The 26,198-nt window shown below is 54.4% G+C and overlaps 1 protein-coding gene across 2 annotated transcripts; it reads right to left on the bottom strand.

The window, feature by feature from the left end:
• Positions 1 to 1,506: 1,506 nt before the first annotated feature.
• SLC8A2 (solute carrier family 8 member A2) lies at positions 1,507 to 24,508 on the bottom strand. 2 transcript variants are annotated; one of them, XM_077131324.1, is made up of 9 exons: positions 23,834 to 24,508; positions 19,027 to 19,691; positions 14,413 to 14,835; positions 10,015 to 10,118; positions 9,847 to 9,864; positions 7,811 to 7,935; positions 7,419 to 7,518; positions 3,408 to 3,686; positions 1,507 to 1,883 (listed from the first exon to the last, which is right to left on the bottom strand). In XM_077131324.1, the coding sequence occupies exons 1-9, from the start codon at positions 24,506 to 24,508 to the stop codon at positions 1,507 to 1,509; spliced, it is 2,766 nt and encodes a 921-aa protein (XP_076987439.1). The 2 variants fall into 2 exon arrangements, with proteins under 2 accessions (XP_076987439.1, XP_076987440.1); XM_077131325.1 differs by lacking the exon at positions 9,847 to 9,864.
• Positions 24,509 to 26,198: the final 1,690 nt, after the last annotated feature.

The raw sequence follows: 26,198 nt of genomic DNA, 5'->3' as shown, positions 1-26,198 counted from the left end.
CAATTTTCAGATACCTCATTAGCTCCCTCCTCCTGAATCCCAACTTCCCAGCGGAAGACAGTGTTTTTCAGGCAGAATTTCAAAGTTTTATGGCAACTTTTACAGAGATCACAGAGAAAAGAGACAGCGACTGATGCTGATGGGCCGGGGTGGGGGGGCAGAGGAGTGGGGAGGGAATTTGGGATGTCGGGCTGATGCACGACACGACGATAGAACGCTAAGAACCGGTGGGAAGCAGGATGTTACAGGGGTGTCGGGGTCATCCTCAGGATCCCAAGAAGTGGGCAGCACCCCCCACACCCCAAGTGTGTCCTTTGGGAAGGAAACATCAAAGGTAAGAAAATGCTGATGGCCTACCAACAGACGGGTGACCTCCAAAGTTAAAAATGCCCACCTAGACCCCCTGCCCCAGTCCCACCCACCCCCGCCCCCCACCAGGCAGAGATGTGGCAGCATTTGCTGGCTTGTAGCATTGGTCCTCTGGGACCCTCGGGCTCCTCTTCGAGGGTCCTGCCCGGATTGGCTGGCACTGAGGGCAAAATAAACCTTCTAGATTGTCAGGAGAGATCTGCTGGTCTCTCTTTGATTGCCGGCCCCCTCCCCAAAGGCCGATTTTCATGGCTGGAGGAATCTGCTGCCCTCTCAAAAGAAAAGTCTGGCACTCCCCCTTTCCCCAAGACATGCACCCTCCCACGTGCCCCGTCCCTCAAACACAGTATATACACGCAGGCCCCTCCCTCCAAGGCGTGGCTGGCCTCTCAGAGGTAGTGGAGGGGGAATGGGGGCGCTGGGATAGGAGAAGTTGCCTCCTCCACCGGAGCCTTCGGATGGAAACCGCCCTTCTCCACGCCTCAAGGACGAGAGTCCTCCCCCGGAGGAGCCCGGGGTGGGAGGAGTCAGGGCAGGCGTACTCCGCTGAGGCACACACCCACTGGGTCCTCCTCGCTGGGGTCCTGGGAGCTCCCTGAGGGCTGGGGTAAGGGCTGAGCCGTGCTGTCCCTGGGTTGGATCCCCCAGGGAGGGGGCGTCAGTTCTGAGGCCCCAGGGCACGGATGGGTGGGGAAGCTAGGGTTCTCCAGGGGGAAGAGTTGCTTACGGGGGATCAGGGGAAAGAGATGGACAGACGCTCTAGAGGAGGCGTACCCGGGGAGCGAGGGGGGGGAGGTGGAGGGAGAGGAGCAGTCGTGGCGGAAATGTCCCCGGGGAGGGGAGCGGGTTGGAGTGGGTGGGGGTTGGGGGAGGGGGAGACGGTGGTAAGGGCCAGAGTGTCCCCTTAGAGGGAGCACCGAGGAAGCCCTCCCCACCCCCGAGGGGAAGGGGGAGGCTGAGCTCACTGGGGTCGAGGGTCAGGGGCGGGTCAAATCCCAGCAGGAAAGGAGGCCCGATCCGGCGGGGCGGGGAGGGGGGCGGCTGAGTCCCTGGAGGGAAAAGGGAGGTGCGCGGAGCCGGGGCAGCCACGCCTCCGGGGGGCGGGGCCTGGGAAAGGGGCGGGGCATGGGGCGACCCCTAGAAGCCCCGGATGTGGCAGTAGGCCTCCAGGCTGGCGAAGAGGATGTAGAGGAACCAGAGGCCCAGGAAGAGCGCGGCGGTGGCGAGCTTGGGTCCGCGCGGGCCGCCCAGCTCCCCGCCGATGTGCGGCCGGCGCCGGTACAGCAGCACCGCGATGCCCACGAAGGCGAAGACGGTGAAGAGCGTGACCGAGAAGGCCAGGGTGCCCGTGCGCACCTCGAAGGCGCGGCCCTGCGCCGCCCAGTACACGGCGGCCACCGACCAGGCCACGCCCAGGCCCAGGAACACGTTCACCGCGTTGGAGCCCGTCACGTTGCCGATGGACGCGTCCGCGCACTGGTCCTGCAGCGCCGCCACCTTGCTGGCGAACGTGTCTGCGGGGGCGGAGACGCGCGCCGCTCAGGGACTCCGCCCTGGCCGCCCCGCCCGGCCCCCCGCGCTGCCCCCGCACCTGGCGACCCCGGGAGACGCCCGGCCTTGCTCCCCCGCCCGCCTTCTGTGGGCGCCCCCCACCCCCCCACCCCCATGCCTGCAGTCCTGCGCGGACAGTCAGGACCCCAGGCCTTTGCTCCCCCCATCCAAGAGGCCAAGTCGGTCCCTGTCCCCACACCTGCTCTCTGCGCCCTGTGCTGCCTGATTTCTATGGGGTTTGCATTCTAGCGACCTCTTGCCCCCTTTCTAGGAACCGACCGCCCGCTTTCTGTAGGACTCACTGCTCTTTCTGGGGGCCCTGCTACCTGCCCTCTGTGGCACTCACGATCTGCTTTCTTGGGGACTCCTTCATGAGTTTTAGAGGGACTCACTGCATTCTATGAGACCTGCTGTCTGCTTTCTGTGGACACCCTGCCTGTTTCTCTATGGGCCCAATCAACCCACTGCCATGCCTCTGGATACAAGTGGTAAGCCCTTTCCACGCGGGCATCCTCTCTCCTGCCAATACCCTTGGGTTTTTTGTTTTTTGCATGGGCAGGCTTTGGGAATCAAACCCTGTCTCCCACATGGCAGGCGAGAATTCAGCCGCTGAGCCACCACCGCACCGCCCTACTGTTGGATTTGGTCAGGTATACAGCCTGGTTCCTCTGGCCTCCACCCATGCCTAAGACAGCTTGCTAACTGAAGTCTCTGGTGTGGAGAGCAGGCCTCAAAAAACCAGGGGCAAGACTCCCATCCCCGCTGCCTGCCTTCTAGAGCATAGTGAGATGAAAAACAAGGGTGTCAGCCCCCACCCTGTCTTCCCAATCTTGAAAGAATTTTAGCCTCTGTCACCTTATTTCTAAAGGGACGCTCCTTGGGTTTATTGGGGAGGGGCAATGATGGCCATTGGGTTTCTATAGTTTCTTGTGCTCCCACCACCCTATTTCTAGGGGGGACCCTCCTCCAACGTCTGGTTCCTACTCTTCCCTGTCATCCTAGTTCTTTGAGACTCACTGGCTTGGTTCCTAGCCTGCCCCACCCCCAACTGAGTCCTATAGACTCCTCCACTTGACCTCTTTGGGGGTGGGGGGGTATCAACACCTCGTTCCTATGGAACCCACTGGATGGTTTCTATGAAGTCCCCACCTTATTTCTCTGTCTCTTCAATGCCCTGTCACCTTCTTTCTAGGGACCCACTGTGCGATTTCCACCCCTCCCCACCAGTGAGGGATTCCTATGGAACAGTCCCGCTGGTTTCTTTTGGGGTTCATATGCTGACTCCCCAGCCCCACCTAGTTTCTATTATGCCCCGTCGCCACATTTCTAGTGAGACCCACTATAAAGCTTCTGGGTGATTCCATCTCCTTATTCCTACAGGATCTTTCCCTTACACTCCATCGCCTGACTTACAACTGTGCCACCCCCCCCCCCCGACCCGGCTTCCCTGATATCCCACCCCAAAGAGCAGTCTCCCAGGGTGTTACCAGGGATGGAGGTGCCCAGCGCCACGAAGACAACGGCGTTGACAGAGTCCTTGAGGCCAACGGTGCAGCCAAAGTGGGAGGCGAGGTCCCCGATGAGGGCAGTGAGCAGGCCAATGACCAGGATGCAGACGCCAAAGCAGGCCCAGCCGTGGCAGTACTCGGTGGGGGGCACGCAGGCGAACAGCACCTTCCAGAACACCGTCAGGAAGTGCATCACGTAGTCAAAGCACGACGGCAGCCGCTCCTCCCGGGACCCGTCCTCCTCCTCCTCCTCATCCCCTGTGGGCACACAACCCAGCTGGGGCACACACCCATGCCCCCTTCTTCCTCACCTACAGAGCCCCCATTTTGCTTAACTTCCAGATAGCGGATCCCAGATAAGTAATTGTTCTCCCAGTACCCCTTGGAGGGAAGTGTGGCCATGTCAGCAGCTAAAAATATCCACTTTCCCAGAATCCCTTGCAGCTAGAGGAGTATATCCGCCCAGGTAAAAATATTTACTGTCCCAGAATCCCTTGAAGCTGGACAAGGCCATGTGCCCAGCTAAAAATATCCAGCCCCCCCCTTCCTTTGCAAGGAGGGGTGGTCATATCTGTAGCTAAAAATATCTACTTTCCCAGAACCCCTTGCAACTAGTCACAGCCACATCATCAGCTAAAAATATTCACTTTCTCAGATTTATTGCAGTAGCCACCCTGCCCAATTAAAGATACCCACCTTCCTAGAATTCTCTGCAGCTAGTGACAGCCATGCACCCAGCTAAAATGAGTCACTATCCCAGGATTTCTTGCAGCTAGGGGTAGCCAGATCCTCAGTTAAATACTTGTTTCCCCAGAATCCCTTGCAACAGTGGCCATGTGACCCACTCTGGCAATGAGAAAAACAGAGGGTATCTAGAAAGCCCTCATTTTCCTGACATGGGCACTGTGTGATGGACATAGTTTTTTTGAGCTTTATAAAGGATGCCTTGTCCTCAGAGTTGTTTGTGTAACTTACTGTGACCTGCTCTGACCTGTTTTCAACCTGCTGGGACTTGGGTAAGATGAAGGGGCATGTGGGAATAAACTGCTTCCTCCATCTCACCCCAAGCCGAAGAGCAGAAGATGAATGAGAAGCAATGAACACACTTGTGTGTGTCAAGCATTAAATCCAATGAGAAATACTGTAACTCTTGAGCAGTCACTCAGAGCGGGTCAGGGAATAAAAGCCAGGCCAGCCCCCACATCGTGCATTCGCTTCTGATGGGCCTCTTCTCGCTTTCGCTCAGAACCATCAGAATGTTAGCGAGTAAAGGACAGGTGGTGGCAGTCCAGGCAGAGGCAGAATGACCAATTGGGGGACTCGAGTCATACATCTCTTTTCCACTTTTCTAGCTTGCTTAGCCATGTGGCTAAAGAAATACTTGAATCTGTAAATGGTTAACTAAGTGCTCTGAGTGTTTTTGGTTCTGCATCTGCATGCTACATCTCAACAAACAAGGTTTTTGCTGTAGCTCAAGTAAAATGGAATTTGAAACCAAAAGTGGAAGCTCAAATGCAACAGGTGCACTGCCCTTTCCTGCTTCCTCTTTCTTCCTTCCTGGAAATATAGACTTGACATCTGGAGATGCAGCAGCCATCTTGTCACCATGAGGGAAACGTGGGAAAGGGAAGGTGAAATAAAGAAGGACTCTGGGCATTTAATGACATTACTGAGTTGCTGTACCAACTCTTTATTGCCCCCAAGGTTTTTTGGGTCCATAAGAAAAGTAAACTTGTGTGTGCTTAAGCAGTTGGTGGTTGAGTTTTCTGTTGTTTGCTCTTGAACGCGTCCCTAATTGAACCAGAGTCAGACACTGTCAGGGTCAGTGTAAGGGAGACGGGCCCTCTTGGGAGGGATGGAGCTGCCACTGCTTCATCCCTAATTGAACCAGAGTCAGACCATGCTAAGGTCAGCATAAGGGAGATGGCCCTCTTGGGAGGGATGGAGCTGCCACTGCTGCATTTCTTGGGGCTTCTCCCTGAGCTGGGTCAAATCTTGCCCTGGCTCCCCATTGCTCTCGGACCTAAGCCACATTCTTGGGCTTGGCATGTAGGGACCGGCAGGCTCTGGCCTCTGCTTACTTCTTTAGAGGGAGCATCGTGGTTCCACCTGTGGTTCCGGAATCACCTCTCTAGTGTCAAACCTTGGATCGAACCTTTCAGCTGTGTGATCTGAGTCAGTGTCTTAACCTCTCTGAGTCTCAGGATGCCATCTGAGAAATAGGAGGAAAATTGGATCTGCCTCCTAGAGGAGGCTATGATGTTTAAGTAAGTCAGTCCTTGTAAAGGGCTCTCTCTAGCACCTGGCCGATCTCGTGTTCTTGTCACTGTTTTAGTTATCATCAAAAACCCCTTTCAGTGCCTGGAGAAATTCAAAGACGTTCTAAATCGAGGGCAGCCTGCAAGGAGCTTGCAGTCTAGGAGGGAGAGGTGGGTAAAGAAGACCCCATCTAAGTGCAAAATGGGGCATGACTTATCCCCTAAGGGAGCAAGAAGTGTCCTCTCTCAGTGCCTAAAACTACCTTGTGCTCACGTAACAGAATCGAACGGGAAACTGCAAAGTGATAAAGCACCAGCCCAGATAAGTTCACTCAAGAAATGAACTTCAAACTGTGCCTAGTATTCAGTGCATATTAATATCACCACCTCCATCCTCCTCCTCATGATTATTATTACTTCTACCGCTGTTGTTGTTAGTGTTTCCTCCCTCAATGCCAGTGCTTCCTCTGACCCAACCACCTGGTTTCTAAAACCCACGGCCTGACAAGTTGGGCCTCCATGCCCAACACTTCACATCTGTAGCTTCCATTCCACTCTATCTCCACTAAACTCCTACTCCCATTTGAAGATTCAGCTCAAACGATTCCTCCTCCAAAGAGTCCTCCGTGACTTCCAGGTGGGATCAGGTGACTCCTCTGGGCTCCCCCACCCCAGCCCTCATCACCATGGGTCCTTCCTCTCTGGTGACATGTCTGTTTCCACCAATGGACTGTGATTCCTACAAAGACAGGGCTGGGGTGGTCTCAGTCACAGCTGTTCCCAGCACAGAGGACCCCTCAGAAATCAGTGTCAAATGAATGTCCCAGTGGCTGGCATCACAGGGAGACAACATTTTCTTTCTCTTAGGCCTGCAACCTGGTATCTTCCCATCCCCGATGTCTGCTTTCTCTTGATCCCACTGACCAACATTCTTTCCAATCACAATCCCTTGTGTTTCCACTGTGCACCAACTGGTCTCTCTCAGGCTCCCTGAAGGAAATCTGATGCTATGTAAGGTGCAGAGGTCCTGAGTTCCAACTCCTGCCCTTTCTGGACTCTGGCCAGAACTTCTCTGAGCCTCAGTTTCCCCTATCTGTACCCCAATGGGCCAGTGCTAGTTTCTCAAGTGTCTGTGACTCCACGTGCCATAGTGCCTCTGGCCACAGGGGGGCAGTGTGGGCCCGCTTGAGGCCCAAGGAGGGTGGGAACCCGCCCAGGTGGGAGAGAGCTGGGTGTCTTGGTGACTGTCTCCATGGCAACAGAGGAGCCCAGGCAGTGTCCCCCACCCCCCAATGCCTGACACCGGGAGAAAGCCCGGACCCTGCCTCCCCTCGGTCCAAGTCCCAAAGCAGAACCCCCTCCTGCCTCAGCTGTCCCCGCCTCTGTCCCAGTGCCTCCATCTGCCTTTCTTTCTCGGTCGCTCAGCATCTTTCCGCCTTTTCCTCTGGCCCTCTCTGGTTTACTCACTGCTCATTCACTCAGTCCCTCATTTTTCTCAGTGTCTCTGTCTTTCTCTGTGTCTCTGTGTGTCTGTCTCCTGTTTGTATCTGTTCCTTTCTTTTCCTTTGCCTTCCTGTTTCCTCCTCTTTTTCTTTGTGTCTGTCTCTCTGTATGTCTTTCCATCCTCCGCCTTGTCTCCATCTCTCCACCCTTTCTCCCTGTCCCTCTTTCCCCCTCCCTCCCCCATCTTTTTCCATTCATTTCTCTTCTTCTCTCCTCCCTCCCCACTTACCTGCGCTCACCGTAATTGCCTCTAAAAACTGCTCCCTCCACGAATGGGTCCCAATCACCAGGGCCAAGTTCGTTTTCTTGATGAGTTTGTCCACCGTGTTCTGGGGGCGAGAGGGTGTGTGGGGGACCACCGTCCATGAGCCCAGCAGGGGAGCCCCAGAGGAGGCTGTGGCTGGGGGTTCATCACCTCCGCCCAGTGCTCAGTCTCCAGATCCCAGATCAATGCACAAGGACACAGGGGCGCTGTGCTGTCCAAGGTGCTGACGGCGGCACCCAGGGCATGGCCTCCACTCCTTGTTGGCCCCTTCCCTCGGGACCCTCCCAATGGCTCCCTCCCGAACCCTTCCCCATGGCACAACCCAGGCAAGACTCCTGGTGCCCCAGAAAAATCACCTTAAAGTCGTATGACTCCTCGATAATGACCTCCAGCCGGCAGTTTTCCCCAAGAACCGGCTTGCCCATCTCTGCTATCCTCCGGGCCTCCTCCTCCTCGGCCGTCAGCTTCCTGTCTCCATCCCCTGCAGCATGGGGGATGGGAGTTAGACCCCAGTCCTTGCTCGCTGGGCCTGGGATGCCCTCATTACCTGTTCCCATAGATAGAGAAAACCCTATCTGATCTCTGAGAAGCCTCCTTGGTGCCTTCTCATCCTACCTCGCCTTCCCCAGACTCTCGTCTGACCATCCTCTCCCCCAAGCTCGGAGATCCAGCTCCCATGGGGTTGAGGTTTAGATGGCGGCTGTGGGGTTCAGATGGTGGGGCTGTGTGACCTTGGAGAATGCCTTATTCTGCGCCTCAGTTTCCCTATCTGTCAAGTGGGCACAGTAACACCTGGCTCACAGGTGGTTGTAAGAGGCAATTCATGTCAAGTGCTTAGACCAGTGCCTGGCACATGAGAAATACTCAATAACTATTATTTATCTATTATTATCACCTAATATCATCCTCATCAACACCGTCCTTGGAGCTGGAGGCCTGACTTATGCACCCAAGCTCTGGAAACATTGCAGGTGGTGGGGAAAGAGGAGGATACCTGATTTCTGTACAAATACTGAATCCAGACCCAGCTACAACCTGGCCCTGACACTCGTTTATCTCCCCAAAGTATGCTGACCCTTTACTCCAAGTCCCGCACCAGCGCAACCCTAATTCGGTTCCCAACACTGAGCTGGACTGTAACTGTGACCCCAAATGTAATTCTGTCATCAACCCTGACAACAAAGCCCGACCCTCAACCTTAACCTCAATTCCAGCTCTCACTCTCCCCTTAACCTGACCCCTCAGTAACCCCAAACTCCAAGTTCAGATGTGACTCCAGTCCCGAACCTGAGCTCGAACCTTGGCCCCAACCCCCAGTCCGACCCCAAGCTCTAGAACCATCACTAACAAAGAACTTGAGCATATGGCAGACTGCTATGTGTTCACCCGAACCCATTTTCTTTCCCTTGTGGGTGCACAGCTGGACGGCTCTTCCCAGCCTTCCTGCGGTTGGGTGTGGCCACGCGGCCGTGTGACTGAATTATGCCAACAGAATGTACGCAGAAGTGACGGGCAGTCCTTCAGGCTCAGGCCATGAAAACCTTCCATGTGATCCTCCACGCTCTCTCGCCCTGCTTGCCAGCTGGGGTGCAGAGGTTCCCGCAAGAATCAGGAGAGGGTGGCACCAAAAGGTGAAACGACCACATGGGAGAAGAAAGCTACCCACCAACCAGGAACATTTTCATAAAACTTTGCCTGAGCAAGAAATAACCTTTATTGTGTAAAACAACTGGGCTGGGGGGGGGGGGCTGGGGGGCTGTTTGTTATAGCAGCTGGCATTCCTTATCCTAACTAATACATTCTTTATTCTAACCCTAATCGTAACCTCTGACCCCAAACCCCAATTCTGGTCCTCATCCCCACACTACTTATCACTATCCCCAAGCCTGACTTCAATTCTTATCCCAATCTCTGACCCTAGCCCCAATTCCAACTACAAACCCTCAAACTGACCTAAATCTGATTCCAATTCTAATATAATCTGATCACAACCTAATATGATCCCACCCACCTTCTCACTAACCTCAGCTCAGTCGGAACCCTGGTCCCAAATCCCAGCCCCATCCTCTGTCCTAATCTGAGTCCCTCTGACCCCACCGTAAGCCCATACCTGATTCTATGGCTTGCTCTTCCTCCATGCTTGAGTTCACACATAACCCAGGTCTCCACACCTAATCCTGACTCTAGTCCTGACTGTGACTCCAGCCTCGCACTGTCCCACCCCCAAATCTAAGCCTAGCTCCAAACCTTCGCCCAGCCCCAAACCTACCCTTGTCTCACCACCGACCTGTCTCAAACCCAACCTGGAAGGGTAGCTCGAGGCTCTGACCCTCCCCGATGCCTCCCTGCAGTGGCTCCTCCCCAGCCAAAGCCTGGAGGTGACTCCACTCACCTTGATTGAGTAGCAGAGCTGGGGAGAGACAGAGACAGGGAGAAAATGAGACCACTGCCCTGGGGAGCTCAGATTCATGAGCCTGAAGGAGTGCCCACAATTGAGCCCCCAGGGGTCCCCCAACCCTGGACCCTTTACCTTTCCCGTAGCCCGCCCATCACCCCTCACCTGAAATCCCTCGCTTTAGCCACTGGGGCTGGCCAAGCTCAATGTAGAAATTATCCTTTTTCTCATATTCCTCATCATCCACTATCTTCACTTGGAGAGTTTTCCTGGCGGTGGGGTGGGGTGGGGGGGAAAGAACTAGCATAAGTCCCTCTCTCATGACTCATCAGATAACTCTCCTAATTAGTCAGTTTCTTGAGCACCTGATCTATTCCAGGCATCATAATCTCATTTAATCCTCAGGACCCCAGGAGGAGGTTCTACCATCATCCCCCATTTGATCGACACAAACCCATAAAGAGGTGGGGACGTTGAGGTATATTAAACTGAAGCAACCTGAATTCACGGATGCGACAAGATTTGAACTTCTGTCAGAATCGAGAGTCTCGATCCCTTCCCCAGACCTGTCACCAACCCTCTGCCTCCACCCTGGTCCAGCCACCATCTTCTCGTGTCTGGACTGTTGCAGCAACCTCCTAAACAAGCTCCAAGCTTCAGCCTTCACCACCCCCATCTGTTCTCCAAATGGCAGCCAGAGGGATCCTGAAAAACTCTAAATCAGATGAGATACCTCCTCTGCTCAAAACACTGGTCTGGTTCCCATCTCACCCTGAGTAAAAGCCAAAGTTTTCAGAATAACCCACAAGACCTGCTACAAGCTGGTTTTTGTTCCCTTTCTGGTTTCCCACATTTCCTCTGCTTGTTCATTCCACTCCAGCCACACTGGCCTCCTTCCTGTTCCTTGAACACACAAGGTCCCCAGGACCTTTGCTGTGGCTGGTCCCTCTGCCTGGAATACTCTTCCCCAAGGCTCACCCTCTCAGTTCCTTCAGTTCTCTGCTCACGCTTCACCTACTTAAACTTAATGAGGCCCATTCCAACAACCTTATTTAACTCTGAAATTCATCCCTGCACCACCCCTCCAGCTCTCCTGCTCCCTTTACCATGTCCAACCTCTTCTTTTTCTTCCACATCACTTTCTAACATGCCATATATTTATTTATTGTTTGCCTGCCCGCATTAAAAGTTCCACCAGGGCAGTGATCTTTACTGATGTTCTTTGCTGTGTCCCCGACACTTAAAAAGGTGCCCAAGTGTATCCCACACGCTTTCACTAAATATTTCTTAGCTTGAAACCCTTCCGCCCCAGAGACCCTCAGCTTCCTGCCCTTTGTCCTAACCACATTAGAAGGGTTAACTGCATGCTAATTGGCTTTTCAGCATCCATGGCTGCCATGGTAACCGGGAGATGGCAGGGGAGGGGCGGACGGAAGTTAACTATTCCCTTCAGGCGTATAACTTCTCCCCTCCCAGTCACAGAGACCCACAGGGCCAGCAGCCCAGAGCCCTGCCACCAGCCGCTCCACAACTGAAGGAATCGTGCAGTCCCACAAGGCTCCCAGCCCCAGAACCCAGAAACACAGACACCCGGCCCACGCAGCCACCCAAGAGAGGAAGCACCGCCAATCACACAGCCCACACACCATCACACCACACAGCCACTCTGCATGCAGTGGCAAAATCACACGGCCCAGAGGCTCCCGCCGCCGCCTGGGCGACACTGCCACCCTGCAGACCCCTCGGAACTCTCCTGTTCTGCATCTTGTTCTTTATGACTCGTGCTGTCTCTGTTTATTTCCTTCAGTGTCTCTCTCTGTGCACCTTTCTCACTTTCATTCTTCCTTTCTCGCATTGTCTATCTCTCAGCCTCTCTAGGTGTGTCTCTCTCTCCATCTCTCTGGCTCTCTGTCTTGGCCATTCTCCAGTTGTCTCCATCTCTCACGTTCTCTCTGTCTTGGTCATTCCCTGGTCTCCTTGTCTTTTATTTTTTATTTTTTTTCCTCTCTCTCTTATCCATCTCTGTCTTTCAGTGCCCACATCCCTGACCGTGGAATAATCAGAGTCAATCACCCAGGCACATCTCAACAGGTAATCACAGGCCATAGCAACGTTTGGGCAAAGACAGGCACACACGATGCGGTCAGGCAGAGACACACGCCCGCCTCCACCCTCACCCCCTCCTGGGTTGCAGGATATTTTAAATCTTTCTGTGGGTAGAAAGAATTGGCCGCCCCCAACCGCAGAAGTGGGCGTGGAGCTGTCCGCGGTGCTGAAACACCGTGGCAAGGGGGGGCATCTCCTAAGACCTGCTCCTGGCACATGCTGACACACGCAGACAGCTTCTGAAACAGTGACACGCTGACAGGGTGACACACACACACACCTCCGACACGCTCTCGGCAGACAGGCTGTGATCCACCGACTCTCAGTGACTGACATGCAGTGACAACTGGGGCTCTGACAGGCGTGGCCTTGGGAGACCCAGAAGGAAGAGAAACCCAACTGGCAGTGGACAGCAAGAGAGACTTGAGCTAGATAAGGGCAGGACTTTCTAGGATGAAAGGAAGCAGCCTTCCTCCCCGGTCCTGACATTCCTTCACCCTCATGTCCTGCTCTCCTTGTTTCCTGAAATCCCAACTCTTGTGGCCTCTGGAGCACGCACCTGGTCTCTTTCTCATCCTCTGTGACACCCCGCCATCTCTCCATGTCACTTGCTGCAAACTCACACTCTCCTTCCTTTCTGTTGCATCACGAGGACCTCTCCCTCCTTGTATCTGAATTGCTCTCCCTCCATGTCTCTCTTTATGTCCCCTGTCTATCTCTTTCGTCTTCCTCACTCTCAATCTCTCTGACTCTGTCTCTGTTTCTTTATCTCCTCTTTCATTCTGTCTCCGTTGGCCTCTCTGTCTGAGCTGAGTTTCTCTCTTGCATTCTCTCCCCACCATCCCATCTCCTGGCGCTTCTCCCTCCATCTCAGTGTTGATCCTGCCTGGGATGCCCCTCCAACCTGGCTGTGTCTGGTGCCTCTAATTAGCGCCTGCCCATCAGAGGAAGGATGTGTTTCCCTAAACTCTAATTAGCCTCCTGTTCTCTGCCTCCTGAAGCCACAGCTGGAAGCCTGGGGAGGGGAGGGGGGTGGAGGGGGGAAAGGGTAGGACAGAGGGTGTCCCAGGCTGGGGAAGCCATGCGGGGGAGGAGAGGACCGGGGGGGGGGGGGGGGAGGGGGCCTCAGCAGCAGCAGGGAAGCCGGTTAGATTACAGGAAGGACCAGAAGAGGCGACAGGACAACTCTTCCTATTGTCCCCATGTCTTGGGAATGAGAGATGGGACCTGGCAAATGGTGCCCCCCAGGCCCAACTCAGATTCTCAGCAATCCCAAGGCAGAGAGGAAGCCAGGCAAACAGATAGATGGAGAGGAATGGAGAGTCCCTAACTGAAACGTAAACTGAGTCAGAAAGTTTAGACCCAGAGATCAGCGGAGACCTAGAGACCCCACAAGAGACGGCCTGGGAGTGAGAGATCCGGAGAAGCAAAGGGAGAGAGGGAGACAGGGAGACCTGTGAGAAGCTGAGCTAGCGGAGGCCGAGGCCGAGAGGCCGGGAGGAGGTGGCGGAGCGCGGTGGGGGCCCGGCTCGCGTGGGAGGAGCGTGGGCGGCTGCCGGGGGAGAGACAGACGCACGGGCGGGGGCGGGGGCGGGAGCGAGCGGGCACGGTGGGGAGGGCGCCGTCTGCATCCCGGACAGGCGGGTGGGGGGTGGGAGGCTGCGGACACGCGTGGGGGCCTCGGGCACCTGTGCCAGGGGGTGTCCGGGCGCGAAGACACCCGTGACCCTATGGTGTAGTGCCTGTGACTTTATGTATATATGCCTGCGTCTGTCTGTGTGTGTGTCTACGTGTATCTGCGTGGGTGGCTTTGGCCACTGTGGAAGCCCGTGTGTCTCCACTTGTGTGCCCGTGTATCCACCCCTGCCTTCCAGTCTCTCCACTGTCTCCCCCAAAGCCTCACGCAAATCCCCTTAGATCGCTCACCCTTCCCCCAGCCTCCTCCTCCCAGCTTCACCCCTTCTCCCGCTCGCTCCACCCCCGGCCCCGCCCCGTCTTCCTCCCACCCTAATCCGGCACCCTCGGTCCCCACCCAAGCCTGAGGCCCTGACCCCCTCCACAGCTCCCACTGCCTTTCAGCCCACAGGACCCTCCCTCATTACCCTGGATCTCCTCCCCAGGCCCGGGTCCCATCTCCCCTTCCCGTCTCTCCGCACCCGCCTCCCTCCTCCCTCCTCCTCAGGCCCCCTCCCTGCCCCCTCCCCCCCCCCCCCCCCCCCCCCCCCGTCCTCTCCTCAAACTCAGCCGGGCTCTCTCGCCCCCCTTCCCCCATCACCTTGGCCACGCCCTCTCCCCCCTCTCTTCTGCTGCTTCTCCCCAGTCGCGTCCCACTTTCCTCCTACTTCTCCCCGGGCCCGTCCCACCGCCCGAGGGAGCCCCTCCCCCTCGAGTCCCGCCCACCTCTCCAGCCCCGCCCCCGCCCCGGCCCCGGCCCGCCTGGCCCGACGGCGCGCTCACATGGTCTCGTCGTCGCCGAACTCGAGCTCGCCGCACGCGTCCTCGTAGTGCACGCCGCCGCCGCGCGCCGTGCCGTCCACCGTGCGGTAAGGGAGGCGCACGGTGCCGCGCGCGCCCGAGCTGCGCACCACGCGCACGTCCACGGTGCCCATGCACTCGCTCACGTGCAGCAGGCGGTCCTGGAAGGAGAAGATGCCCGCGTGGTCGTCGTCCAGGATGGTGACGGTGGCCAGCAGCGGCGCCACCAGCCGCCCCTTGGGCCGCCCGCCGCCGTCGGGCTCGAACATGCCCTGCGCGTCGCCCACGCGCAGGTTCAGCAGCCGCACGAAGAAGTGCTCGTCCTCCTCGAAGATGTCGTCGTCGATGATGCCGATGCGCAGCTCCTTCTGCGTCTCGCCCGGCTTGAACACCAGCGTGCCCTCGCTGCGGCGGCGGGGTGCGGGGGGTGGGGGGGAAAGAACGGGGTGAGGGTCGGTCGGCGGCTGGGTGTCCAGGGGGCAGGGAGGAAGTCAGGGCGGGCTTCCCGGAGGAGGGGGCGCCGCCGTGTGAAAAAGGACAGGCATTAAATAAACAACACTGAGGTTCATTCGGGGTGGGCTTCCTGGAGGAGGGGGTACGGAGGGGGAACATGATGGAGCGGGTCCCTTCCACCATTGAAGTCGTGAGCATGAGGAGGGCCAGGTATTAAACAGAGGATGATGAGGGTTAGATCAGGGCAGGCTTCCTGGGGGAAGAGACCTCATGCAGAAGGAGGTGTTAGAGGGCGGACGTGCTCCGGGCAGAGGTAACAGCACATGCAAGGTCCCAGAGGTGAGAGGGAGCCTGGAGTGTTCCACAAACATGCTAGTTCTGGTTCAGCTGCCCCATGAGACACACCGGACAGGGTTGGTAGTGGGAGGGAGGGGAGGGGAGGATGGGGCAGTGACATTAGATCAATCAGCATGAAACTGGGGGACAGGGCACAGAATGAGCAAGCTCCCGACTGGAATGGGGACATCAAAATGACTCTGGAGTTTTAACGACTATTGAAAATCTATACCGCCATGCACGTAAGGGACTCAGCGCCATTTCTGAAACATGCTACATCATTGCTAAATGCTCACTATTATTACGGTTGCTAACACTTTAATAACGGGGTGTTGGGCTCCAGTTTTCCAAACGAAGCCCAGCTCTCCAGGAGGGAGGGGGACCTCGAGATTCTAGCAAAGAGGTAAGGGATTTAGAACCAGAAGACGTGTTGGGTAACAGGAGCTCCCTGGGGTGCAGCCCCCAGCTTGGCGGACACTGTCCCTGGTGGCTGAGAAACCCAGCAGGGTTCTGTAGCCCACCAGTCTGTTTCCTCATCTATGAAATAGGCTAATCATAGTGTTGAGCTCACAGTGCTGCGTGAGGACTGAGTTAATACAGAGGATGCACACACTGGAGAATGTCAGCTAGTGACAGTCACATATGAACATTAGAATCTTGGAATCTAAAGTCACGTTATGTTAGAAATTTAAACTGAAATAGCATGTGGAATCTTTAGCACCATCTTTACCAATCAATTAAACTGGACATCACCAGTGATAGGACAAATGGCCACTGAATGCCTCCCAATACGATGCCTTCAGGAGGACACGGCGTCATTTTCGTGGGATTCCTGCCCAAAGTGCCTCACTGGAATCAAATCATGAGAAGACCTCAGACAAACCCGGGTTGAGGGTCCTGCTACAAATTAACCGGCCTCTCATCTTTAAGAGTGTGCGGTGGTGAGCGTTGTGAAAAGGCTGGAGAACTGAACAGGCTTTAGGAGATCAGAGGCGTGGTGCCCAAATGCAGTGTTTGGTTCTGGATTGGAGGGAGGGCTCAAGCGAGGGAAGGAAAAGACAGCCAGAAAGGGCATTACTGGAACAAGTGGGAAATGTGAACATGGACTGTAGATCTGATAATGATACTGATTTAGTGTTACATTTCTGGAGTGTGATAACTGTATTGTGATGACATAGGAAGAGGCTGCTATTCTTGGGGAAGTACATGCTCAAGTATTTAGGGGTCAAGGGTCCTGCTGTCTGGAGCTCACTCTCATATAGCTCTCTATATAATAATACACATCAGTAACATTCTATATTAATATATAGTCAACATTATTATATATTAGAGAGAGAGAAAGCACATAGGACAAAATATGAGCAATTGGTGAATCTGGGTGAAGGTTATATGAGGCTTCTTCGAACTGTTCTTGCACCCTTTCTATAGGTGTGAAAATACCCAAAATGACAAGTTGGGAAGAGAAAGAATATGGGGATTTTAGACACTAGGTATCAGAACCACAGAAGGCTAGGTTCACAGGACTCGTGTCCCAACATTGGCTGCACAGAGTCGGAGACCCACGAAAATCTTAGAACCATCAAATCGGAGACTGATTGCAGTATGGATGAGAATATCAAAAGGTTGGAATCCTAGAGTCATAACTTTAGAGCCTTTGCCTGCTAGGATCAGAGGGCCCTAAATCTCAGAATCTGGGAACAGCTGTGCTGTTTGGGGCCTTCAGAGATCATGTTTAATTTGGAGAAACTGAGCCCCACAGGACTCTAACCCATGGGATACCTTTGTGCAAATTGGAAAAAGGCATCTTTATTCAAGACACTTTTTTTTCACCATGAGTCAGGAAATTGTCATAATGGACAAGGTCCACTATGTGAGTAGAGCGTCCATAGGTACAGTGTTTTTTTGTGCAGTACACAATTTCAACAACTGTACGTGGCAGCCCTGCCTGCCCAGACTGAGATAAGGACTTGGCCAAGGAACATGAGCCAGGGCTAAGTTTGGACTAGTATCCACGTCTCTTTCCTCCCAGTCCTGGGCCTGAGTGACCTTGATAAGCGAGGCTAGGTCAGCAAATACCACCGCAGTGAGGGAGCAGGGACAGACGGGAAGGTACCTGGCTCTCCCCAGCTCTTTGGTTTCACCACCAAACAGCATTTTCTGTCTTGAGGTCATTTTCTGGTTAGCAGGAAGCCTTCTGATCCCAGCAGGTGAAAGAGGAGGCAGGGAGGTGACCCTTGTACTCACTTCCTTCTCCAAAGGCTTGGGCTTTAGATGCAGGAAGTGCAGACCAAGGTGTGGCAGGAGCACGAAGGGGAAGAGATTAAGGAATGACAGCAGGCCCTGAGACAACAAATGGCTTTTCCATACCGGAAGGAGTCTGGAGGGAGTCTGGGAGTGATGGGGGAGGATGGAAGGAGGAGGTCATGGGTGGCCAGGGGAAACCCATGCTATGGGATGACAGAACAAGGAACTGTGAACAGTTGCACCTGCTGAGGGGAATGCTGGCAGGGGCAGGGTGGGAGGGGTGGATGGGCTGGGCTGACAAAAGGATCCCGGAAGGAGGTGGGGGGAAAGCTCTGCAAATGTCTGAAACAGTGGAAAGATATGAAGCTATGACGGTGGTGGGGACAGCACAAAACTCACAGGTGGCTCAAGGATGCCAGAGAGGCAGCATACGACAGTGGTCTTGTCATGTTCATTGAGTGTCCCCCGGTGTCTGGGACAGGGTCTGGCACATAATAGGTACCCTCTAAATGCTTTTACTGGTAGTAATGGGAGGCCAGCTGATTTGCCAGGCAATGGAACACACAGCAAAGCAATAATCAGATAAATGAGTATTGGAGGGAAAACTTGAGGGCAGCAACCTTATTTGTCGTGTGTTCCCCTGTGCATGCACACCTGGACCAGTCTCAGACAGGTGCTCAGCAAGTATTTTTAGTCTTCATAACCCAGCATGGGGATCTGATCAGCCAGGTCATGAGACACACACTAAAGCTAGGATGGCTAAAACATTGTGGCATGTGCACAGGAACCAAGAGGCAACGTTGGAGGTGCACTTGCTGTGTGCTCCATAAATGTTTTTACTCTGAGTAATGGGGAAGGACAGTTATCTTGCCAGAGAACAAAATATACACTAAAACTGGAAATATTAAAGCAGTATAATTCTGGAACAAGGGATACAGAAAACTTATGGATATTGGAGGAGCAATTTGAAGGCACAGACTTTGTCTTGCTTCACTCTGTGAACCAATTGCCCTGGATGGATGGATGCATGAATGCCTGGATGCATGGGTAGATGGATGCATGGATGGATGTTTAGATGTATGGATGCATGCATGGATAAATGGATGGGTAGATGGATGGCTGCATGGGTGGATGGATGCATGGATAGATGGATGCAGGGGTAGATGGATGGATAGATGGATACATGGATCCATGGGTAGATGGAAGGACGCATGGGTGGATGGATACATGAATAGATGAATGCACGGGTGGATGGATGGATAGATGGATGCATGGGTGGATGGATGGATGGATGGATGGATGCATGGATGCATGGGTAGATGGATGGATGCACGGGTGCATGGATGGATGGATAGATGGATGCATGGATGCATGGGTAGATGGATGGATGCACGGGTGGATGGATGAGCAGGTCTGCCCAGAGCAGAGTAAGGATGGGCGTGGGAGACAGGAGCCAGAGGAGCCAGGATCTGGATGCCGGATGGCTGAACCCACGACCTGCGAACACCAACGCTGCCTTCCCGCACACCCATCGAGGCAAACCGAGGCGCCCGGGGCACCCACCTGTACTCGTAGTCGGAGCCGGCCTTGGCTGATCCGTCCTCGGTGCGGTAGTCCACGTAGAAGGTGCTGTTGCCCTCGCCGCCCTGGCAGGTGACGGACAGCAGCACGGAGCCGCAGTTCTCCAGGCAGTGGTAGAGGCTGGGCTCGAAGAAGATGCGGCTGGCGCCGTCGAGCTCATCGTCGCCAGCGCCGTCGGACGGGGCAGCCCTGCGCGAGGCGTCGGCCGCGTGTCTCCGCAGCACGTTGCCGGCGCCGGTCATGAGCCGCGTGGCCTGGATGCGGTAGAAGGCGCGGCTCTTCTGCTGGTGCAGCAGCGCGTAGTAGTTGGCGATGCCCACCAGCTGCTCCAGGTCCTTGTCCGGGTGCTTCTGCTTGAGGTCCTTGAGGATCTGGATGACCTCGCGGCGGCTGGCGTCCAGCTCGCGCGCCTCGGCCGGCCCGGGGCCCAGCACGCCCGCCTCGCCCGGCGCCTCGGCGCCCACGAACGTGCCGTCCAGCTCGATGCTCTTGGGGGGGTCGCCCTCGGCGCCGATGATGATGCCGCTGCGCGGGTCGGTGCGGTAGCGCTTGTACACGTACTTGTAGAAGAGCAGCCGCTTGTCCGCCATCCAGGCGAACACCACGCACACCGGGAAGAAGACGAGCGTCAGCAGCGCCTCCCACACCTGCGGGCGGCCGGGGCGTCAGGGCCGCGGGCCGGGGAGCCGCCGCCCGCGGTCTCTGCGGATCTTCCTCTCTATCGCTGCCCCTGTCTCATCACCCCTTCTTTTCTGTCCTCTCTCTCTCTCTCTCTCTCTCTCTCTCTCTCTCTCTCTCTCTCTCTCTCTCTCTCTCTCTCTCTCTCTCTCTCTCTCTCTCTGGATTTTAAAAAACTTGTTTGTTCGCAGATTCCCTCTTACTCCTTCAGTATCTGTGTCTCTCCGGAGCTAGTTCTCTATGCGTGCCCGAACCCCTCCAAAGGGCCTTTTTTTTTTTTTTAACTCCCTCTTCCTCTCTCTGCCTGTCTCTCCGGTCCTCGTCTTTGTCCATCTGTCCACCTTTTAATTGAGCTGCGAACCATGCCCCGCCCAGGTGAGGGACCCCAGACACCCTCAGCCCCACCGTGTGACAGGAAGTCCCCACCCTGAGGTCCCAGCCCCTGTCCAGGGCCGCAGCCTGCCTCTCTTCCAGCCTCTCTCCCTCCCTCTCTTTTCTTGCCCTCGTCCAGGGAGCCTCCGCTTCCCCACATCGCTTCCCCACATCGCAGCCACTGTCAGGGAGGGTCTGAGCTCTGCGAGTCCCCCAGCCCCGCCCCTCGGTGACAGCGGTTCCTACCGGACTCTCCCTCCCACAAATGTGTTTGGCCCTTGAGGGTGGGACTAGGACTGAGCTCAGCCCCTCACCTCACAGCCTCATAAACACGGGCCCTCCTGTTTACAGCTGCCTCCCAGGGGCACAAGGCAGTTCCGAGTTCAGACCCTGATTCTAGAAGAGGGGCATGTGCCTTGGTCTCTTTGTCTGTAAAATGGGCACAGCCCCAAGGGTCATTGAGCTTCTACGTCCCTAACACTCAGCTGTCGTCGCTTCTTGCACAGGGAAAAGTCTCAAGGTGTGGAATGAAAGTAACTGTTTTGACTTTCAAGGTTATTCTCTTGGGCTCACTCGGGACTGGGTCTCAGGTCCCCAGAGCTCGGCTGGGGCCCAGGAACACACAGAAAACACTGCACAAGGCTTGCCGGTTTACCTTGAACATACCGATGTAAAAACTCAGATGGTACCTTTCTCAGTAAAGACAGGGAAGAAAAAGACGAAAGAGTATTTACAATCAGGTGGCCCCTGAAGTACCCTGAAAATGAGCCGGGGAGGGAAAAAATGTTCTAAGATCCAATCTCCATCCTGTTGACCCTCTCGTTTACAACGGTTCAGAGAAAAGGCAAAAACTTGGAAATGGTAAAAACCACATAAATCCACCAGGCAGGTTTGTGAAAAGGAATTGAATTTTCGGCACAAGCTGTAAAATGAACTCCCTTGCCTCGTATTAAACTGACCACTCGTATGTTGTGAGGGGTCAGAAGAAAATCACAAACCTCCAAGATTGGTTTTCTTCTCTGCAGGTAAATAAAAAAGTGATTCTAGTAGATTCACTTCCTTCTCCGGTCCCCCCCTGCCAAGGGGCATATGTGACATGTCCCCACCCCCAGGAGGGTGTGGCAGACATCTGGGGGTGTTTATTGGCTGCCACCAAGATTGGGGCAGGGGAGTGTGGACCTGACCTTCAGCGTCTCTGTGACACCCAGCGACTCAGGGGACAGTCCCACACAATACAGAACTGTCCCCTGTTTGGAGACATGGGGACACTTGAATGCCACTGAGCATTCATGTTGGCACAAAGCCCATTTATAACGATCTGAAGGCTGGAACTCAACCCCATTTCCTGTATATAAGGAATCTTTCCTTGCTTGATTTAATCTATGCCGAACATGCTCATTTCTTGATCCTGTGGCTTCTCGCTCCTCTCCCTCTGCTTGCATGGAATGGTTTCTGATCGTTTTTATTTCCCTTCAACCCAGACCTATTCATTATAAGTAGGTGCTGGCAGCTGACTGCCTCATTATGTCTTCCCGTGTTGTTGTGCCAAAGTGTTTACACGTGGAAGTGCAGGCGGTTCTGCTGTACCTACACTCCTCAACACCATAGTGCGGGCAAACACTGCCTTTCTGGGCAGTCACTTGTGTAGGTGAGCTAATTAATGGAAGGGGTGGTGAACATTTACTCTTGCACAGACACGCTGTTGCAAGCCCTTGCCCACGTGGCAATTCAGCTGAGGACCCACAGCAGTCCTCGGGGGCAGGCACTAGGATGGCCCCCATTTTACAGGTGGGGAAACAGATGCACAGAAAAGTTAAGTAACTTGCCCAAGGTCACACAGCCAGTAAGGGATGAGGGTGGGCTTTGAACCCAGGCCTTCTGGCTCCAGGGTTCACATACGAAACCTCAACATAAGACCTGTTTTTTTATTATCTAAGAATCTTACATTGGTAGAGTAAAAGGGCCATAACAACATATTTGTTATAAAAAGGGGCACTGGATATGAAGAGTTAGGAACTGCTGGTGTAGTCCAACCCCCTTCTTGACTGGGGGGTAAAAACTGAAGCCCAGAGGGGGTACAGGTTTTTCCTGAGGCCACACAGCAATTCTAAAGAAAGTAAGGCTGTGATAGGTCTCTCACTCCCCCAATTCATTGCATCTAGGAGGAATTGGGGTCAATTCCTCCTAGATGGAATTGACCTAGAGGAAGTGGGATATCCTTTATCCCACTCTGTTTTTTAATGAAACATCCCACAATTCTGGTCTCCACAACACTTCTGGAGGGCTCTCCCCTGGCTGCATTTCCACTTAGGACTGTGTTGATTTTGACCCTCTCTCTGTTTTCTAGGTTTCAGCCAGGTCCTTCTCAAGGAAACATCTTCTTCCCTCCCAACTCTACCCAACCTGTCTCCCACAGGGTCTAAGATTCCTTTTCACAGCCTTGGTGCAAATCCTTTTTAACAGCACTGAGAACTCTGCAGCACATCAGTTCTGCATTTTTTGCCACAGCAGCCAGGAAACTCACGCATTACAATCACTGGTCAATTGCAATAACTTTCTCCTCTTTCATCCCTGTTTTCTCATTGCCACTTATCTGCCCCTTTCCTCGCTGTGCTTTCTGATAGCTCGGTTCTGCCATTATTCCATCATCTGCAAAGCATTTTTCTACCCATGCCTTCAGATCCTTCCTTGGAAGAAGCTATAAGTGGCAAGATCTGACAGAAATGCATGGATAGATTACACACATGTGAATGAATCCTAGGCACCCTCAAATAAATTATGCATGTGTGAATGAATTAGGCCAAACCCATAAATAAACTATGCAAATGCAGATGAAGTTATGGGGTTGTGGGAAATAAATTAGGCAAATGTTTTAAGGAAAGATTATGAAGTATGCAGGTTAGGTCACTGGGCAAATGAGGAGCAAATGATTATGCGAATGTGGGTGTAAATTGTGCAGCTGTGAATCTAAATTTTGTCTCACTACTGGAATAAATTATGCAAAGTGATCACTGCGCTTGCACCTACTTTATATTGGATGTGAGTAAAATTACACTCGAGTGGCATAAATTATCCAAACATCAGAAATCAATAATGAATGAATTATGCAAACCATGATTGCATACCTGGTAAATAAAGAGCTAGCTTATGCTGATGTGGGCATGCATCTACGCGAGGCCATGGATAAATTATGCAAATTGTGCCAAGTTACCCAAACCAATTAGCACTGTCAGAAAACACAAGGCTAAATTATGTAAGCATAGCATGAATTATGCAGCTAGAGGACGGCTTTCGGTTAGAAGCAGGAATAAATTATGCAAAACGGAAGAAGTGTAGGGAAATTTATGAACATACCTGGCAAATACGTGGCCAATACCTGAAATTCGGCATGCACTGGACCCACACACACAGGGTCTTTGTTAAGACAGCCCTTCTGCATGGATTCATTGCCACATGGTGCCCGCTCCGGGCGGCGGAGCTCCCGGCACCTGCGGCACCATCCAGAGACACAATTTGGAAGCACAGGCTGGATTCCAGCCTCAGTTTACCCTCTTGGACTCCAGGCTCTTGTGCAGTGCACAACCCGCACACCCATACCTGGCGGCCCTGTCAGATGTGAGCATGCATTTATGCCAATACTCGAAAATAAACTCTCCAAGCCTGGGGAGCCACCCCTCTGTCTTTTGCAGACACACGTGCACCAACCAGGGAGGCGGCCCATGGGTCCTTCCTTGCTCACCTGGACCACGCCCGGGGAAAAGACGGCAAGGATGAGATACAGCCAGACGTAGGCGAAGATGCTCCAGGAGGCAGTGACGAAGAAGACCCTCAGGTGCTTGATCTTGCGGCTCTCGCCGGCGGGGATGACGTAGATGCACACGGCAATGACCACGAACATGTTGAAGGCGGCGCTTCCCACGATGGTGCCGGGACCCAGCTCTCCGGCCTGGAAGTTGTGGCCGCAGACTTCGATGACTGACAGCAGGATCTCGGGCGCTGAGGAGCCCAGGGCCATAAGCGTGAGGTTGGACACGGTCTCGTTCCAGATGCGGACGGTCCCCACGCTCGTCTCACCGTTGGCCTTGGTGACGGTGATCTCCTTCTCCTTGGACGTGATGACCTCGATGGACGCCATGAAGCGGTCGGCGATGATGGACACGCCCAGGAACATGTAGACCATGGCGACGAAGTAGACCACGGCCCGCGCCGCCTTGTCGCCCAGGGACGGGTCATCGGGCTCCCACACGGGCAGCAGGACCCCCGGCTGGCAGCGGTTGGAGCCCTGGCAGCCCTCCGCGCCGGGATCGCTGTCATTGGCTGGGGGAGGCGGCGGGGAGGGGGTCGGGGTGGCCATCCCTGAGCACGAGGGAGCCCCCAGGAGCAGCACGACCCCCACCAAGGCCAGGGGAGCCATGGGGAGGCGTCGGGGTCCTGTTGGGGGGGGAGGAGGAGGAGGAGGAGGAGGTCTAGGCAAGAGGACCTAGCCCGGCCCCATCATACGGGAGTCAAGGCTTGCTGGGGGTGGGGGATGGGGGCAAAGGTGACAACCAAGACACAGAGAGACAGAGATCTGGAGAGGCAGAGCGACCCGGAGAGACCAAGAAAGGCACACAGAGAGAAAGGAAAGGTAGGAGAACTGGGAGCACGCACTGGTCTAACCATGTTGGAAACCATTTGGCTGTCTCTACTTAGCTGAACGTCACACACCCGACAGCCCGGCAATTCCGCTCCTGGGTATTGACCCAAGAGAAACATGTCCCTACGGTCACCAAAGGCCATGCCCAAGAATGTTCATGGCAGCTTTAGTCCTAGTAGTCCCAGCCTGGAAAGAGCCCAGACGCCTATAAAAAGCAAGACAGAAAACACACTAGGGAGTGGGTGTGTAGTGGAATACTATACAGCAGCGAAAAAAGGAGTGGAGTCGTGCTGCGTCCAACTGCTGACACAGATGAGTCTCACAGACTTGATGATGGGCGAATGCAGTCAGGTGCAAAAGAACAGACTGTGTAGTTCAGTGTGTGGATTTGGGAGCTGGCGGCTCCAAATTCACAGATGATGCTAATGGTTTCCACCCCTGCCCTTAGAGGGCATCTGCTTGGGACTTGGGTGCAGGAGTATCCGTTTCTCTTCCATGGGAGTGAGGAGGGGCTGCTGGAGAGCTGCCCACTCGTATCACTCCCCACCATGGTGGCGGCTTTCTCTTCATCTCCTGGGGTCTCTGATCTGGGCTTTTTCTGAGTCTCTGTAGATTGTTCAGAATCTTAGCAGCTGTGACACAGCAGGCCCTGTTTGGGACATTTTCTTCTGTTTGCAGGTGTGTGTGTGGGTGGGGTTCTCTACTGTTTTAATACTTATCTCTCTGCCCAGTCCTGGGTCTGAGTAGCCATTTCTTTGTCACGGCTACATTTCCTTTAAAAACGCAAATCAGATCATGTCCCTCATCTGCCCCAAACTCCCGTCTCATTCAGAGAACCAAAGTTGTCACTGCAGCCCACTCCCACTCCCTCGCTCACTCCACTCCAGCCACACCAGATGAGCTCCTGCCCCAGGGCCTTTGCACTTGCTGGTCCCCCTTTCCTGAAACACTTTTCCTCAAACACCAACAACCTCGCTGCCTCCCGCTCTTCCTTCAAGCCTCCTCTTGGAAATCACCTCCTCAGAGGGGCCTTCCCTGCTCACCGGCCCTCTCCAAAATGACACCCACCCCCCTTGGAGGAGTTCCTGCCGATTTCACAACGAAAGGACCAAGGATCAGAGAGATTAAATAATCCACCCAGTGCTACTCAGCACTAACTCTGTAGCTCCCAATTTCTCCAACAGAAATAGTGGTCCCAATTCCCAACTCCTCTGCCTGCCTTATGTTGCCACGACGACCCAGTGGCCTATAAAAGAGGGAGACAGAGAGGAAGGGCTTGCCCTCTCTCGGCCACCAGCCTCAGCTCTCCTAGTAACTCCCATTTGTCCAAAAAGTTCTTCTTAGAGTCTAACCTACAGCCAGGCCTCAACGCTCACCCACATATCCCAGGTTGGGAGCGGGTTCCTCTGGGGGAGGGAAGCAGATTGTTGGCAGAACTTCCCCAGAGGAGTGCGTGTGTGTGCGTAGG

This window comes from Tamandua tetradactyla, chromosome 16, assembly GCF_023851605.1.
Source record: "Tamandua tetradactyla isolate mTamTet1 chromosome 16, mTamTet1.pri, whole genome shotgun sequence".
In the NCBI taxonomy this organism is placed as follows: Eukaryota; Metazoa; Chordata; class Mammalia; order Pilosa; family Myrmecophagidae; genus Tamandua; species Tamandua tetradactyla.
The sequence above is the reverse complement of the archived record's forward strand: the minus strand, read 5'-3'. Positions and strand labels throughout refer to the sequence as shown.